This window comes from Clarias gariepinus, chromosome 17 (genome assembly GCF_024256425.1).
Source record: "Clarias gariepinus isolate MV-2021 ecotype Netherlands chromosome 17, CGAR_prim_01v2, whole genome shotgun sequence".
Classification (NCBI taxonomy): domain Eukaryota; kingdom Metazoa; phylum Chordata; class Actinopteri; order Siluriformes; family Clariidae; genus Clarias; species Clarias gariepinus.
In genome coordinates this window covers 24,069,386-24,087,801 of record NC_071116.1, presented here as the reverse complement: position 1 = coordinate 24,087,801, position 18,416 = coordinate 24,069,386, and the positions used below count along the sequence as shown (strand labels likewise).

The 18,416-nt window shown below is 36.6% G+C and overlaps 2 protein-coding genes across 4 annotated transcripts in view; both read left to right on the top strand.

The window, feature by feature from the left end:
* The window catches only part of dmtn (dematin actin binding protein), a 32,596-nt gene extending 27,981 nt beyond the window's left edge, over window positions 1-4,615 (top strand). The window contains exon 16 of the mRNA XM_053516469.1: window positions 152-4,615. Coding sequence (XP_053372444.1) covers window positions 152-265 — 114 coding nt within the window. The 3' untranslated portion in view covers window positions 266-4,615. The remainder of the gene's footprint in view (window positions 1-151) is intronic.
* Window positions 4,616-7,524: 2,909 nt separating this feature from the next.
* ppp3ccb (protein phosphatase 3, catalytic subunit, gamma isozyme, b) overlaps window positions 7,525-18,416 on the top strand; it is a 53,831-nt gene continuing 42,939 nt past the window's right edge. For all 3 annotated transcript variants that reach the window (XM_053515612.1, XM_053515611.1, XM_053515610.1), the window contains exon 1: window positions 7,525-8,077. In XM_053515612.1, the coding sequence (XP_053371587.1) occupies window positions 8,026-8,077 (52 nt within the window). In that variant the 5' untranslated portion in view covers window positions 7,525-8,025. The remainder of the gene's footprint in view (window positions 8,078-18,416) is intronic.

Below are 18,416 nucleotides of genomic sequence, written 5' to 3'. Positions count from 1 at the left end.
TAACATGTTGGAAGAAGTGCTTTATTATGAAACTGTGATTTGCCTCGAGGTCGGCATTGGTTACAGAACAATAATAAATCCCCATGGAATTTAATAGAGGATAAAACTTTGTGTTGTCATGTAATCTTTGTTGCTTTTATCTTCCCCACAGAGGCATCTCGCTCCTGAAGAGTTCCAGACTTTATTCGGGATGCCGATGGAGGAATTCGATCGTATGTCGCTGTGGAAAAGAAATGAACTGAAGAAAAAAGTTTCACTTTTCTAACAGAAAGGATTTGCCTATGGACAAAAGCATTCTCTGATACTAACACAGCTCAAACGTTTCAGGATAAGTAAACCACGCATAATCCACTGATAACTCACTGATAACATATCATATGGCTTCTGTATGTCTGTTATAGAGTTGTGCTCTCTGTGTGCAGTAAGTCAAAATACCAAAATACAAAATAAAATATTCGTATGATGTAAAGCAGAGGTCAACGATCACAATCCCCAGACTCCTGAAGATTTGCCTTTCTTTAAAGCTTCCTGCTCTGTGTTTTCATTACCGTACACCCACATTCACCTCGTTCTCAAATAGTGGAAAAATGCCTCTCCTGAACTATTGTGTCTTTGATTTTACATGCAAGTGATCAGTTTTAATACCTTCTTACAGCATCCTCAAAATGAACACATTCAGCCTTACCAGTAAAATGAGCTGAAATGATTACTTCAGAGATTTACACATTCACTTCCCCCCTGTCAAGTATCATACTGGTTCACACTGTCTAGTTAGCATGCTAATTAGCTAACAGGATAATGTAAAAAGCTGTCGTGCTGGTGTAGCTCCATGGTTTCATGTATTAGTGTCTGTTTGGAGCTTTGCATCAGGGTTCTATTAGTTTTCTCCAACCTGCCAAAAACAATGTAGGACAAGGCGAGTCTCACCTCATGCCCAGTGGTCCTCTGATTGACTCTGCTTGTTCTCTGGACACAGATCTAGACAGAGTGCTTATTGAAGAAGAACAATTACATGATGAAAGCAATACAGATCAATTTGTTTGTCATGTAGATATGGATAAGTTGGAGGAATACAATATAGAATACAATACACAGACAACCGAATGTAAGAGTTTAAGATGAGCCAGGCTTCACCATGGAATCAACAGATAAAAAACACCCCATGATTCTCCTCACAATGCCTACTCACCAAAGAAATCAGTAATATAACAGAATATTGATTAGGCATTAAAATATTTTTTTTGTGGGGTAAGCTGTCTATCAAAAACTTTTTGCAACTCTCTATTCCAGTTTCCACATACCACTGCATGAAGATAAAGAAGGCTTAGAAATTTGTCACAATATAGAAGAAAAATACCCAAAGATTTGTTTATATTGAAAACAATTCCATTCATGGGGAGTGGGTTGTTGTGACCGGGATGACTTTTGGAGACGGTATTCAAAGGTGAAAGATGGATGGATGGATGGATGGATGGATGGATTCTTTCGTCTTAATGCCACCTGCCATACCGCTTGTGGCAGTTATTTATGGGTTCGCATTGCCATCACGCCACTAGATTGTGTCTGAGCACTTGGAGGTGAAGGACCCTGCTCAAGGATTGAACAGTGGTAACATGGCAGTATCAGGGCTCAAACCGGGGACCTCCTGGTCAGCAGTCCAGCAAGCCACCCCGTCCCTTCGGAGATGACTAACTACATTTATTTTGTAACCATACTTTACTTGAGTAGTTTCATTTGGGTATACCTCTTTACGTTTACTTCACTACATCCTACAAAAATATTTGTACTTTTTATTCACTACAGACGTTGTATTACAGTAACAGTGTGATGTGTAACATTTAAAGTGGTTATACCTGCTGACTGTTATGAATAATTACATGATTTGACTTTCCTCTGTGAAATGCCTAATCATGGAGCAGGTGTTTGACCAGCAGATGTTAGTAACAGTAACCAATATGTTTCCCTAACTTCCTCAGACCAATCAGAATGGAGCACAACACAGAGACATTATCAGACAGAGGGTGAATTAAAACCAGGAAGGGTAAATCTTCAGGAGCAGCTTTGGTGATCGATAAATAACGTATCATTTTAACAATTATTGAAACAGCTCAATATTACACACAATAAATACAAATATAATTCTACATTCAAAGAATCTGCTTCTAAAAGCCCAGATTATCGCCTTATTCCTTTTATATTAATTAGAATCTCAAAGTGCCGAGTTCAATTTACTGTATAACATAGTCATATATATAAATACATACATGTATATTTACAAAAAGTTAATTTGTGTTACAATCACAGATATGAACACAAGTCTTATTTATTGTCACGAAAAACAGTTGTGCCACTGTATAAATATTTATTTATTCATAGCCATTTAGGTCTGCTCATACAGTGAACCACTAATGTAACTACATTCTGCACATATACAGGTATAGCAAAACATCTATTTTGTAACTTACGTAAATTGCATGGATATTATCGTATCTTAGCACACGTTATTTGTGCATCTGACTTCAGTTCTCATGCCACGCATTTGTATGTCTGGGCATTTCCTTTTCATTTAACTTTTTTCACACAATGTAGAAACTTTAATGTCAGGGACACCTGATTATTATAACACGTAATATTATAATGCAAATATACACACACGAAATATACCAGCCTGTTTATCTCAGATTGGAATCATGAGTGTTACGTTTTTTACAGAAAAAAAATAGATTCCCCCCATGTGAAAACTGACATTTTCAAGTTCACACCGAGTTCAAATGCAAAACACAGCCCCACATTCATAGGCAAAGTATGCAAAGAATCCCAGAGGTTACAGGAGGAGTCAGTGAATCTAATTCAATACACCTTTCGCCAAATTTAGTGAATATTTCCGTCACAGGGTGCTAGTGTGTGGCGGTGGTTCACAAACAGCATCGTCTCTGTTAAAGAAAAACAAAGAAAATGGTGCAGACCGCGCCACACAGTACCATTCCAGCCAATCAGCAAGCATCACTGCCTTTCTCAACACGCATGAATGAATTTGGAGGGCGGGGTTTCTGAATGAGCACTAAAGCGAGGGTGGCGTATTCTTCAGTATCTGTCTATCTTTCCTTAGTATGACTGACTCCTCCTTTAAATGTCCTAAACATAACTGCTAAAGATTTCTTGTGGTTCAGTCCTTAAGGAATACTTTTACTTTAAATATGAATCTCCATCCATTCAATCTGAAGTATCTGGTATATGTACCACAGGCAAGAATTTTTACATATTTTCCTGTACATACTGAGAAGCAGAAAATCTGCTTACTGTAAATCGCAAACAATGGAAGTCTAAGGTCAGTTGTTAAACATCAAGCATGATTAAAGTGACAGCATTTACAATTTTAACAATAAAGGTCTGAGAATGAAACATAAGCGAGAGTTTAATGTTTTTTGGTTTTTCTATCATACCAACACTAGGGCAGGAGAGTAAAAAGTAGTTCTGGTTATGTAATACTTTTTGTAATGGTTGTTTCTATCTACGTTTTGACCCAAGAGTTGTAAAGGTTTGTTGACCAAGCAACACAGCCAGAGCAATAGTGCTGATGGTTCTCACATTGGTTTAATATTTAGTACAACAACGTGATTCTGAGTGTGATTCTGCTTTTATATATACATTTTTATTAATAAGAAATTAAAATCTGACTTTTCATACATATTATAATATTAGTTATGTCAGTGCAACTGACTTTTGTAAATTCAAAATTTGTGTTGTGAAACCACAGACGAGCAGAGTGATCTACAAAGGGAAATGTACAAGTACTAAATATCACCAGTAATGAAGCAACTGGCCTTAGACATTAAATATTTGGAGTCAACAACTTTTCCATTTTAAACCAGATAGTCAAAATAAATGTTTGTGGTAATCGCTAAGATCCCAAAGATTGAAATTTGGTCAAAAAATACTGAAGTATTCCTTAATTTTAAAAAATATATATATTAATATTTAGTTATTTTAATAAGATTTGTGAAGAAAACAGAATCACTAATGGCAAAAATAAAGCCAAAATAGTGAATCTGTTGTATTACACAATTCTAATAAATTTAAACAGACGATTTATGCTTATTCGTTTTTTTGAGGATTTTTTTCACAGCTAATAACAGATGTGTCTCATATTTAAATCATAAAATGTTTAACAGTAAGAAAAAAAAAAGGGAATTCATGAGTCTGTACTGTGCTCAGTGGGAATGTTTGCTTTGTATCTCTTAATTTAATCAAAAAGAAAAATGTTGTTTGTTGTTTTCGCACAGATACACTTCTGGGAAGAGTTACTGTTCAATATTTTACTCCCCAAAAAGCCCAGAAAATTGGGCTTAAACTACATTTTAGACTTTTGTTAAAATCTTTTTTTCACATCTTTCTAATCATTTCTTCATCTTTTAGACTATTACTAGAATGCAGTTTGTGTTCTGTACTTGCAAAAATGTTAACTCGACGTCACTGATCGTCACAGGCTGCTGGTAAATCATGTACTTCGCACTTAAAAATGTTTCTGTTACAGCTTCATGTGTGTATCATGGTCATTTTAATGTCAGCTCTATAAACATGTGTACAAAACAAATAAAATCATTGTGTTTGTCCACATAGTGCATCTGGGAAATTAATGTATTTAACAGTGACATATCAATATGATAAAAAAAAAATTAGCTGTAATTGAACATACTGTAATTTACGGGGTTTTTTTTTAGCTTTCATTAAATGGCTCATTCATGGATTGTTGTTTCTAAATAGCCATAAAGGTTAGGAGTAATTTATTTTAAAAGTTGGACAATCTTTGGTATGAGATACTGTAGAGTCATTATGTGTAATTAAATGCAGTTTGACTAGTTTTTTACGCTGTTAATTGCGTTTTTATTTAGCGTTTAAAAACTGAAGAAGTAGGTACTTTACAGCTTTACAGTGCCTTTAGAGGTACTAAGATTCTAACCAAAGATAGAGATCATCCGAAGAAGAATGTGAAAAAGCTGCAAAGTTTGATAAAAAACATTATATCTACTTGTTTATTAGGAGTTTTCGTTAATCTTCGAAGAGAACTATAATAGAAGTATAATAATATACACTGCTTGGCCAATGAAAAAGGTCTCACGTACTAAGATTTCATTCACTAACCTTTAGCTTTGACTACGACACACGATGTGGTGGCCCGGTCTTGTATAAAAATAATTCCTCATGCTCCCAGAACCACTCTTTCACAAGTTGAGTCCTGGAATATCTCTGTGCCATTAGAAAAGGAAAAGTCCAAAGGTGTGATAACCTGGTCATTCAGTACATTCAGGTTGTCAGCTGACTTGATTTTATTGCCACATAACATTGCTAAGCCTAGACCTGACCAACTGAAGCAACCCCAGATCAGAACACTGTCTCCAGAGGCTTGTACAGTGAGGTGCTATAGATGATGGGATTGATGATTGCTACATGTGCTTCTCTTCCTTCCATGACTCTGAAAAAGGCTCAATCGGGACCCATCAGATCACATGACCTTTTTTTCTAATTAATCTCATTAACAAGTTGATTTCCTATGGACACACAGATGTTTAATCTCAATCCTGTAAATTCTCATCACATTGTGTGTATAGAAATTCGCATACTTGTTTTAACATGCAACTTTAAGTGTAATCTCTATTCATGATTTTTTTTCACATTTATTAACAAAGTTGATTGGTTCAGAAATATCCTTCCAGATTTTGATAATGTGTTAAAGACTTCTTAACTCAGTTCCAGTGATTTCAATTCTCCTTAGTAGTTTTCTTCGCTTGATGCAGCCCAATAACTTGACCCTTACGAAATGGCAACTTTTTTTTCTCTTCTGACTCCTGTGACATTAGCTGTCTTACAACACAAGATGGCGCTCCTTTCTCCATCCTGAATAGATAGATTCTCCATCCACTGTATTTGCATGCTCAGTCCTTCTTCCTGCTCCTCTGTACTGTAGAATCTGTATACTGCACATAAAACGCACTGTTGTAATTATATACTGTAATCCTAATCCATATCCTATGTACATATTCAACACAATCAGTGCTGTTAACCTTTTCCCCAGACGACCTGCGGAATGTGATCCTGTAACTCATCATGAGAACAACTATCTGGTGTCGCTCAGAAGAGAAGAATGCCATGGCTTCCCCTCATTTTGTGTCCAGTTCCTCATAAGGGTTCTTGTAGTTAAATTAGGTTGTATTTTCCCCCTATTTCCATAGGGTGCATTGAACATTCACTGCATAATGTCTAATCTCATTTCTGATATATATATATATATATATATATATATATATATATATCTATGATATATATATATATATATATATATATATATATATATGTGGGGATTTGAGCTCGGGTTATACTCTGTGTGAAGTTATACATGTTATTGCCATGTCTATGTGGGGATTTCTTTGGGTTCTCAGGATTCCTCCAATCACTTTGGTGGATCAGCTACCTAATGTAAGACAGAGAGAGAGGGAGAGAGAGAGTTTCATTGACTGGCACCCTAGAATGAATGAATGAATGAATGCCTGTTTTTTTTTTACCCTCAAAAAGTTGGCGCGTACAAAAAAAATAAAACACATTATTTTTTTTTATCTGTAAAGATATGAAATACATTTGATGCAGAAACATCTAAAGTTTTTGTTGGTTTGTTTAAAACAATGCATGACTTGCAGCTTTGCACAAAACCGGAAGTAGTGCTCAAGAATAAGTTGTGCAAATTTATGCAAAGTGTGTAAAAATCTTTCAAGCTGCTGTACTGTGTGAAAACTAGCAGGATAATAAAAAGCCACTGTATATAAATTCTTTGTCAGTTTCATGAATCTGCTTGAGTCTTCTTCATTCATTTGTTTCTTCATTAACTATCATAAACAAGCCCTGGATCACGTGACTAACTAAACTTTTGCCTTATTTGCACATTAAAAAAACTTGTCATGTTATACAAATTATTTTAACAAATTTAATATTTTACATGGTTTAAACATTTACCCATTCAACTCACTCAGCTCACTCATTGTCTATACACCGCTTTATCCTAACCCAGGAGATTTGAGGCAGGGTACACCCTGGACAGGATGCCAATCTATCGCAGGGCACACACATACACACACATACTCACATCCTCATTCACACACTTTGGGAAATTTGGGGACGCCAATTAGCATGTCTTTGGTTTCTGGGAGGAAACCGGAGTACCTGGAGGAAACCAACCAAGCACGGGGAGAACATGCAAACCACACAGACCCAAGGCAAGAATCAAACCCGGAACCTTACAGTGCGAGGTAACAGTGCTTAACCACTAAACCTCACCCATTCAAATAATTACAAATTCATAATAAATTTTATATAAGTTAAGGGTATTGTTGCGGAATACATCTTATAAATGCATAAGCATAAGGCGTCCCTGAGAGCTGAGACCGCCGAACTACAGAGAGAACTACATTACCCAGAAACCCTCACCGACGCCATGTTGTAGGAAATCCGCTCGTGCTGCGGATTAGAGTTTAATCCGAGAGAAAAGAGGGGAGAGTCAAGACGGCTCAACAGATCACTGCTGAAAACGGAGGAAGCAAACAGGTCGGCAACTAGATGCGATAAAGCGAATAAAAACGAAAATTTAAACTTCTTTTTTGGATAATAGTCATAGCGTGGAGAGAAACTGGAAATTTAAATAGCACTCATATTTTTTTTTCCTGTATCGCATTTCCTGGCTCTGCTGATTTCCATCCTCCGGCAGAAATTGACAGCAGCTGGGGTCGCTCCTACAGCCAAGGACACAAAATTTAGCATTTTGCTCCCCTGCCTCCCCTTTCCCCAGAGTATATGTGACTGTACTCGTTAGAAAGGATTTTTCTTTTAGACCGGCTCTCCTTGCTTTACACAGGAGCAGCCATTTACTTTTTCTGTTAGCCGAGACGTAGCTAGCCTGCTAGCTAACTCTATTAGCTAGGTGGTTAGCTACGCGTAGGAATTAACATCTGGTTTCGGCGAGAGAAGACACTTCGGAAGATGTCGACCAAGGAGCAGAACAAACTCTCCACCACTGAGCGGCCCATTAAAGGTAATTCATGTTTAACGTTTTCTCTGACAGAGAGGGGGGTCTGCTTGAGTGTTGGCATGTTAGCATATCGAGCTCATTTGCTGTCAGGACTGCATGTTTAGCTAACTGCATAGTTAGCTGCCTGCCAGCTGTCTGTTGATGTCTGGAAGGTAAGTTACCTCAGATAGCTTATCTAGCTATTCACAAACAACAGCTTGCTACTAATCAATAGCTACAACTGTCTATAATGTAAATAATACTATCACTTACATTATTATTATCATATTATTGTATTCATATTTTTATTTTTGTCTTGAAACCAAGTAAGTCTGATATTCAGTGTGCTTAAAAATAGAGCAATGTCATCCGCGCGCTTCGTCCGTTAAACCGCCACCTATTTGACTTGCTGATGCCTGCGCGTGACACTCGCATTTAAACGCGTCAAAGTCGCCATCGCGTGCGGCTCACGTTTTGAACTAAACGGTGCGCGAGCCCTGTCCTGTGCAATTCCAACGCATTTTAGGGGAAAGTAGCTAATGCACGCTCAAGAAGTCACCGTGTGACGTCACGCTAAAATAATGCTGGTTTAATCAATACCATTAGACAGAGCTTGAAAAACACTTTTAGATGATTTAACGTGTTGTTTTTGTGTTAGACATAATAATAAATATTATTACTGTTTTTTATTAGTATAATTATTATTTTAGCTCAGATTTTCAGCACTGCTGCATTACATTTTTTTGCAAATATAATGATAAGTTTATATCACTGGGAAAGCATTAAATTTCCCATGTTAATGTCTTGGAAAGTCATTTTAATATTATTATTTTTTTGTTTAAAAAAACAAACAAAAAGCTTATTGACATATTCCAAATATTGAATATTGACCCATTTTGAATGCTAACCTATTTCTCCCAGAAAATATATAGGCAGCTCTGTGGTTAGCTTTATTGGCATGCACTTCCAGCGTAGAGGGTTTGATCCTGCCTCAGGTGCATCAGTTTTCATTGACTTTCCATCTGGGTACTCTAGTTTCCTTCCACATACCAAAGATGTGCAAATTAGGGTAACTGTCATTCCCAAATTGCCCGTTGTGTGTGCCCGCGCACCCTTTGATGGATTGGTACCGTGTCCGTGACCAGTATATGTAGACGGTGTGTGTATAAAGTCCACACGCTAGTATAAACGTCCATACTGTACCGTTGATCGATTTCCTTTCAAAAAAAAAAAAAAAAAGCTCACCAAAAGAAAGTCAAGCAATACACATGGCTGGACATACTACTGACATAAAACGCCTAGGATGAGTTGTATATCAAATAATATAAAACAGCATTCTACGAGAGTAGAACATGAGAAGGGAACCCCAAGAGCATGCTGTTACATCAAAATAATCAACGCTGAGGTGGTGTAACCGTTAAGTGACACAATTTCCCATAATTGCACTTTGAAGAGTATGTTTAATCCTCTTAAAACCACACTAATTTGTAATGGTTCTTTTTTTTTTTTTTTTTTACGAACACATCATGCTTTTTCAGCATTTTTAGTTCTGTTGAATGTTGTGGCTGGTCTGAGACAAGTTCCTGTTATCACTTGTGTTATAAACTAGATAAACAGTGACTCCCTAACCAAGACTACCTTTTCTTTCTCTCACTTTCTCTTTCTCAAAAATGACAGCTTGTCTTTTTACCAAGAAACCAGGTAATGTAACATACTCTGTTGTGTAGACTTTAACTCGTTGGAAATTTTGCAATGGCCCATGGTTGATAAAGCTTCGTTCACATTACCAGCTTTAAATTAGATTATTTTTTTTTTTACCCTAATGTGACGCTAAACAGATTTTTTTTTAGCATTGTCCAAATGCACAAAGCTGATGTTTTTCAAATAGATTGAGTAACTTTGTATGATGTGGTCATGTGACTTGAATGACAACGGGCAGATAAAAATTTGAGACCTTTTGCCTCTGCGCATGTGTAGGATGCTCAGTGACCTCAATCAGCACCTGCAGCACTGAGATTTCATAGCAGAGCTAGCAATAGCTGCTTAAAAACGACTAGTATCTAGCTTTCTTCCATCTTATCTTAACGAATACAGTAAAGTAACTGCTTGCTGTCCTTCAGGACACAATCCCAAGAAAATATTTGGTAAAATCATTTAAAATTAGGAGTCGCACTGATATGACTGGGTAAACCCAGATGAAGCGAACAAAGACTTATCGATGTACACATTTGTGCTGTTCCAAAGGGGACACGCGTCCACATTAGAGTTAAATAAATGTCAGTTGTATGTATGAATGTGAACCGTCATAACATGCAAATCCGCTCTGACCAAAAAATCGGAATTGAACAATGTGGCTTTTAATGTGAACACAGCCAAAGAGCTGACCCCAGAGATTATTTCCATAAATGTTAAATAATTGTCTCTTGACAAACCTCACCAATCGTATGGCTTTCTTTGGTAAACACCACCACATTTTTTTAAATGCCATATTCTTAGTCTCAGGGTGTTTTCATACCTGTAGTTTGTTTGCGTTGGTTGAAATCAGTGGATCACTTTTTATACTCTGTCTTTTTTTTTTTTTTTCTCTTTTTCAATCTAAAATGCGTAACTTATAAGTTGTATGGAAATGGTCCCCCCCATTTGCTCATTGGTTAAACAAATCTGGGGCAGGGAAAGGAGCATAACTCTGGTAATACCTGCGCAAACAAAACCATGACAACAGAGCACTGGACAGACTTGTCTGATAAATATTATACTGCTTCACACGTTGCAAAGTAATAATCAGATCATATACCCAGCTGGACGGCTGTAAAGAGTACAGGACAGTCACTAACATCTGCTCAGAAAAGTCACAAGGTTTGGCTGTAGGATTGTTTCGGGAATAAACTATAAGCTGAAGGGGTAATCCTAGACTGGAGTCTCATACAGTAAAACTTCATGTCTGGTATTTTATTTTATATCCTACTGTTATAGTTGAAGTGTGGTCCTTTCAAGAGTTTGAGCTAAACAATATAGTGAGAATTGATCAACCCATTCATAGCACATAAGAATCTAAATGGCCACCAAAAACAATAAAATATAGTATTTTCTGCTTCAAACCCATATTTAACATTCCACATCATGACCACTATTGCAGAATGCACTGTAATGCATTTAACCTATAGACCCTATTTTGGTATTCATAAACATTTTGATGGTTTTTAGTGGGAGGAGCCTAGCTGGAGGCCAAATAACTTCCTGGACACATTCGGTAATGCCAATGGTGAATAGTACATGAATTTATTCGCTTATGTACAGCACTTACTGCCCTGCACTGCTAACTGTTACTAGAAAAAGTTAACCATTAACCAGAGGGACCGGATTTGCCAAATTGTACAGCTCTCTTAAAGGATGGACGATCTGACAGGATCAGTTACTGTGCAATAGCCAGATATTTACACACCGTCCTCAAGCACGTACGATAAATCTGTAAGTCTGTATTGTTTTACACCACTTTTAAAGCTTTGAAGATTATTGTATGTCGAATCTTGGATGTGATAATTCAGGACATAGTTACAGGATGTTAAGGTTTATATGTCTTCAGTTTCTCTTTAGTCAACTCACAATTTAAGTTTATGTTGTCTAGACACTAAATTAGGGCATAAACCTACATACACAGTAATGTCATTGTGATGCACATAATCATTCAGTTTCTTGGAGAGTTTCAGGAGACATCTAAAATTATTCCTCCTAGTTTGCTTATTTCTGATAACCATTAGGTATGATTAACATGTATAGAGAAATCCATAACTAGAACAGAATATAGTTTGCATAACCTTACCTGATCTAAAGCATGCTCAACAAGCATGAGCGTTTCTGATCGTCTTAGTAATTCCTTTAGGTTTTCACGTTGTCAGTGCCAGCTGCTTCTGTGAAAAAACGTAATCAACGTTTAATAGCTGACTTACCTGAGGAGATTCATGTTTGCATCCAGCTTTCCATTGTTTTGCCTCCAGCATTAACAGTATTTCTTCAATCCGAGTAAGTCTTTTGCACAGACCTTTTGCACAGTACTGTATTTTTTTTTTCTCTTATTTTGAGTTTAGGTTGGCCTTCCGATCTTTTCCAATAAATCTCACCTTATGGGTTGTAACTGGTTCCAGGTAGGGATGCACCGAAATGAAATTATTGGCCGAAGCCGAATAATAATGAAATGCTTGGCCGAAGGCCGAATACCAAACGCGGTGTTTTGCATTTTTTTCCATTTATTTTGCCAATTTATATTAATTATTTATTGAATAGTAAAAATTAGCATTTTACTACTTTGTGTTGCTTTTCAGAAAAATATAAATCAAATAACAAAAATACAATTTCAAAATATTTATTTAACACTGAACATTTTTTTTACATTCCAGCATTTGTATATTATACAAACAAAGCACAATATATCTTAAAATAAATAAATTAGTAAAATAAAAAAATATTTTTATTTGGCCATCTTTGAAGCCCCCCTTCTTAAATAGCTTATCTTAGGCCTATAACTGACTGCTGAAAGAATGTAACTGTATGTCTACAACAACAAATGTGCATTAAATAGTGCAAAAAATGTGGATTCGCTGTTGCCATAGCCGCCGCCGTGTCTTTCTCGTACTCTATGATGTTGGGGGTGTCTTGATTTTAAGTGATAAATTAAACTCAGTGCTGTACGTTTTTGCAGATGCACCCCCTCTGGACAATTCAGCAGAACGGTGTCTGCAAACGGCCGTTTTTGCCTCTTTCTCTGACACTTTAACGTGCTTCCACACTGCTGACATGTTTGCTGCATAAAGCGTGCGCCTCTCACTCTGCGCGGGTTACTATTTGGTCGCCTCATTAAAAACTCTTACTTATTCGAACACTTATAAACTTATAAACACTTATTCGTGCTTTTTTTGCCTATTTTCGGCCGAATAATTTCGGTTGCTGAACATTCGGTGCATCCCTAGTTCCAGGAATTCATTCTCATCTGTTTGATTAAATGTGAATTAAGCAGCCAATCAGTGCCCCTTCCCTTCCTCAGCCAAGGACCCAGTGGATGAAATAAAGCCTGATGGGAGTGAGCTGTTATCACTGAGTTTTCCAGCAAAGATGAGAAGCAAAATTTCTTTTCATAAACTTACCCTGTTACCTAACATTAGCCCCATGTGGGGCAAACGTGTGCAGAAAGAATATTTGTTCCAATAGGAGAGAAATCATTAGGTGTTTATATGGCTAATAATTACCTGTTGAACAGATCAGAGGTTTACATCACCCCTCTTACTCCCATTGAAAATTCATTCAGATCGTGCTGCACATAGTTTCGCACAAAGTGATGTAATCATGGTGCGGACTCTAAACAAGCCTATAATACATGCAATTCTCTTATATCTCTGACATAAAATGCCTTATGCTGCATATATATTACATGTTAAAATATATTATTAATATATCATACAGAGCCATGTTGCCATTAAGTTTCAAAGTGGACAGTTTGTTTAAGAGGTGGCCACCAGTAAATGATAAATACATTGATACAAAAAACTACTACACATTACTGAGAAACATTGGCTAATGGACTAATAAAGCAGAAGTCCTTATTGGGCTGAAAGTGAATCAGGTCACTTCATGATTCATTGGCTTTCGATTCAGTTTAAAAACTTATTTTGTGTATTATAAATGATTACATGAAATACTTTAGTTCCATATTAATTATAATGTCTGATGAACTCCGCTTGCTTCGAGTCTTGCTTCTTCTCCCGCCCGCCCACGTACACGCACATACATACTGAATCTTGGAGATTCGCAGTCGAACCTCAAGCAGTATTTGTAACATTGTACTCTGTACGCTTTTTTATTACGTCTTGCTAGGGACGGATTTTACACTTGACCCTCAACAGAAAATAATTTGTATAAAAATTAAAACAAGTTCTTTACGGAAGAAAGGGTTTTATAGCCTCCCAGACATATTCATTTGGAAGAGTGTTTTGGCTGTAATGTGCTTTATTTGTTTCACAGCATATAGCAGGTCATGTCTTCTTTCTCAAAAAAAAAAAAAAGCTAATATGCTTCTGTGTTGTGACTGTTCCTTCGGGCTTGTCCACACGTTATAAATTTGAAGGATAATAACAGTGCTGGTAGTTTGACAACAATTTCTTTTAATAGAAATTCATTAAGTATTTAGCTTTTTATTTTTTATGCTAATTTATTACTGGTGTGAACAATTCAGTACCCTTTTTTTTTCTTTTTGTACATTTGGCGTCATTGCTTCGGGAGCATTTCTAGCTGATTTATTGCAAACGTGAACGAACATAAAGCGCTAGTTTGGTGCTTAACCAACTCTGATGTTTATTATTATCAAATTCCTTCACACCTCAATAGAAATATCATGGAGGTCCTTGATTAAACTCGGCATTTAAAAAAAATGCAGTGTTTGATGAAGCAGCGCGAAGATTTTAAACACTTTTACAGACCGAAAACATGTACCTGACTTAGTGCTATTTACTGTAAATCACTGCTCAAATTGTCATGTGTTTAAGAAGCTTTTGCTTAACTTACTTTACTGAAGGATTATCATTACTTTTCTGTTTCTATTGAGAAGGGGTTAAATGTTAAGGTGTATAATATAAATTATATTATCAAAATATATACTTTGAGAATTTAAAGTCATGCTTTAGACCCCCATTTGTTTTTTACATCCAGCTTTCGTTCATAATGTTGACTTTCACGTTTCATTACTCTCATGATGCAAAGTTATACTTGCTTTCTGTTAGTCAAGATAAAAATGTAGGACATAAAAGCTTGCATGAATACCAGGTCTTAGCATTTATGTCCCTTGATATTCCTCCTTACGAAGGCTGACCCAAAGGTAAGCTTATTACAGTGCTCCAGTTCTTAACAACACTTACAAAAGCAGGAACAGGAAGTAACCCAACAAGCTGAAACAATCACATTACCAAGCAAGGATAGTTTCTTCATCCGACCTCTGTTTTCAAGAGTCCCATGAACTGGATATTTGGACATCTTCCAAGCTCTTTAACAGAATTTACACTTCACAAGTTGGATAGCGCTTGATTGTCCTGCAAGTGTGAAAATAAATTACAGGGGGCTTATTTTATATTATTATTATTATTATTAATTAATTAATTAATTTAATCATTTTATTTCACAAAATATCATAGTAAATTTGTTGCTCCACAAAGCAGTAAAATAAAATAGACCAGAAACCCGACTCCATAACCAAGGATCATAACTCCTGACTGTCTCCTGTGACTGCACAAAGCCGTGCAATTAAGCTTGCATTATAGCCTTAATATCACAATATGTTAAAAACCCCAGTAGTGAAATCTATATTCAGAGTTAATATGGTAGTTAGGCCAATTATAAAATATGCCTTGTGTTCATCTGGAAATCTTCAATGGCTTCGTCAAACGTGTTAAAACAGTTTAGTCTTTATCAAGTGGTTTTTAAAACTGTAACACTGTTATCTGCAAAATGGACAAAATGACTTTGCTTGACTCTTGCAGCGGCAATCATGAGAGCCAAATCACTGGCTGAGATAATTTACTGTATCCCCAGTACGTGATCCACACACACAGGGAACATGGTTTATCTTTCACTTGTTGGGCTGCTTTCTTTAAAGTATGAAAATGAGTAAATGCAAGGTTGACTAGTCTCCTCGTTTGTGTGTGTGTGTGTGTGTGTGTGTCTTATGATTTCAGGCTACAGGATGTCTGTAGACCACCTGAGAAAATTTGACTAGAGCATGGTGTTCCCCTTTGGTATTTCTAGGCTGATTTATTTAGCCAACTGGACCGAAAATAAATAAAAAAATAAGTCTTTGGACAGAGCCTTTGTTATTAAGACCATGTTAGTGTGTGTGTGTGTGTGTGTGTGTGTGTGTGTGTGTGTGTGTGTGTGTGTATAAAAAAAACACTTCAGGAAAAGAAAAACTTGTATAAATATTTTAATACTTAATTTATTGCTATGTTTTATTTATTATTATTATTATTATTATTATTATTATTATATTACAATGTACTGCATACAAATTAAATTTTCATAAAGTTTCACGCTTACAATTAAATGAAACTAAATCTGTGGATTTAGGGACATTATCAGCAGTTTAGATTAAATCACACCATCCAGTTTTTTTTTTCTTTTGGACTATATAGCGCATTTTCCATCGAGGTGGCCGTGGCTATACATGTCACATAGCAGAACTAATCAATGCGATAGTTTACCATAAATACAGAATATGAGGAGGACACAAACAGCCATAATGCGCCTACAAAGTGCCCAAATTCTTACTAGACACAAACACACGACACACTCCAAGAAAAGGCAAGTAGACTACGAAAATCTTTAAAGATAATTGGAGAGATCAAAGTCTATTCTTCCTGCGGGAAGTTTAAAACCAAGTTCTCATATGTTCTAAAACCGCTCTTAAAAAAAAAAAAAAGCTGCCATGAAGAACGCTACTATGAGATTAAACATAGCTGCAGCAGTCTAAGGTAAAGGCATCTAAAATACCCAAACTGGGAATGCAGTGTTGTGCGCTAAAATCAAAACATTGAGTAAAAGTAATGTGAAGGATTTAATAGTCTCCTTAAAACAGGTATTATTTGGCTGCGACGAAAGAAGTACAACTTGACGTTAACAAAGCGTAAGACACTCAACCTTACAGCATTGTATTTCTTTGTATTAATAATGTGGGTAAAGTGATTTCTATCCAGCCAGATTTTGTCACAACATCACACAAAACTTGGCAGGGCAGAAATTAACGAAACTCCGGCAGTGCTAAGGTATGTGCCTGCAGGTAAACCTGTTCCGAGGTGAAGTTATGAGCGGTTTTGTGCCAGATTATAAACCGCAACAGTGTGTTGTGCATGCGTCAAACTGTGGGCGCGTCTTAAGTTGACTGCTGTGCTGAACAAAATGTGATGAAACATTGACAGTACTTGGATATTTGCCTTAAGTTAAACCTGCGCCATGATGAAGATGTATAAAACAGCACTATCAGGTGAAGTGGACGACAGCACTCAGTCATGGAGAGACTGGAACACACTCACTGTCATCTTACACACTCTATTTTCATTTTCGTTTATCACATCTTGTCTTTATTCACACCAACTTTCACACCTTCAGCTACGCCGGAAGACTTTTTTTTTTTTTTTTTTTTTATATATTTTAAGTTTTCCCAGAAGTACTAGATACCAACAGTACAGCATAACCAAATGTATTCATCAGTGATTATCACTGTTAAATGACTAATCTAATGCTTGTGTGTAGTTAGTTAATCACTTAGCAAAGTCTCGTCTTCGATTCAGCATACACTCTTTGTCCTGTCCAGGGTCACGGTGGCTTCACGGATCCTGTCACTGTAAGGCAGGATGTGAAGCAGGAATTCACCTAGAATGGCCTGGCAGTTTATTGCAAGGCCTTGTACAGACATACGCATTCGCACCCAGGGCCAGTTTAGTATAACCACCAGGGCTGTGAATTGTATTTGAATTTTAAATTTGATTCACTAGTCTTGACTGTCTTCTAAATCTCAAGCAGTTATTTTCTGCAGGGTTTGAGGAAATGAAACTACTAAAGGTTTTTATAAACACTGAAAGCTGGGTAACTTGTGGTGTTGATTGTTTAAATGTCACGTCCTATGCAAAGCGACAGTCTTTTATTCCTCCCTTCACACTCCAATCCAATAGGTGGCAGTCATGCACTGTTCATGAGCTCAAAGGAAGAAGTGATTTAAAAAAAAAAAAAAAAAGTATGTCGAACAATTCCTGTATTTTTTGGAAAGCCAGAAGTTGTATTTAAATTGCAAAATTTTATTTTGTTTTTTATTACACAGCTCAATTAAGCAAAGCCTGACTGTCGCAGAAATAGTTGTTTGCAGTCTTGTTCAGTCTTTATTTACTGATCAGCAGCTAATTTTGAGGTTCCACCTTTTTGAGAAGTTTACCAGTCGTCATTTGAGAAGCCATGCCTTCAGGCTGGACACGTGAAAAGCATACTTTCCAATAAACGCTGAGGGTTTTCCAAGAGGTAGTTCAGACACATGCAGTTTTTCATATGTCCACTGGGGGCTGAATCCAAAAGCAAGTCCTTTCAACAGAAGTAGACATGTTTAATACCCTAGTACAACAGTTTAGGTTTCCATTGCTAGATTTCCTATTCATAACAAATGAAAGGGGTGAATTTTTATGTAACACATCAGATCAGATTACATTATCTAATAAAATTATGCATGGTTGATTTGAGTGACGGCTACATCGTATGGCGTGTAGGGTATGGCTGACTTGAGTTCAATCAAATGCGAAGCAGCATTAGCATGTAAATCAATCTTGGCTGCTTAAGCTAAACT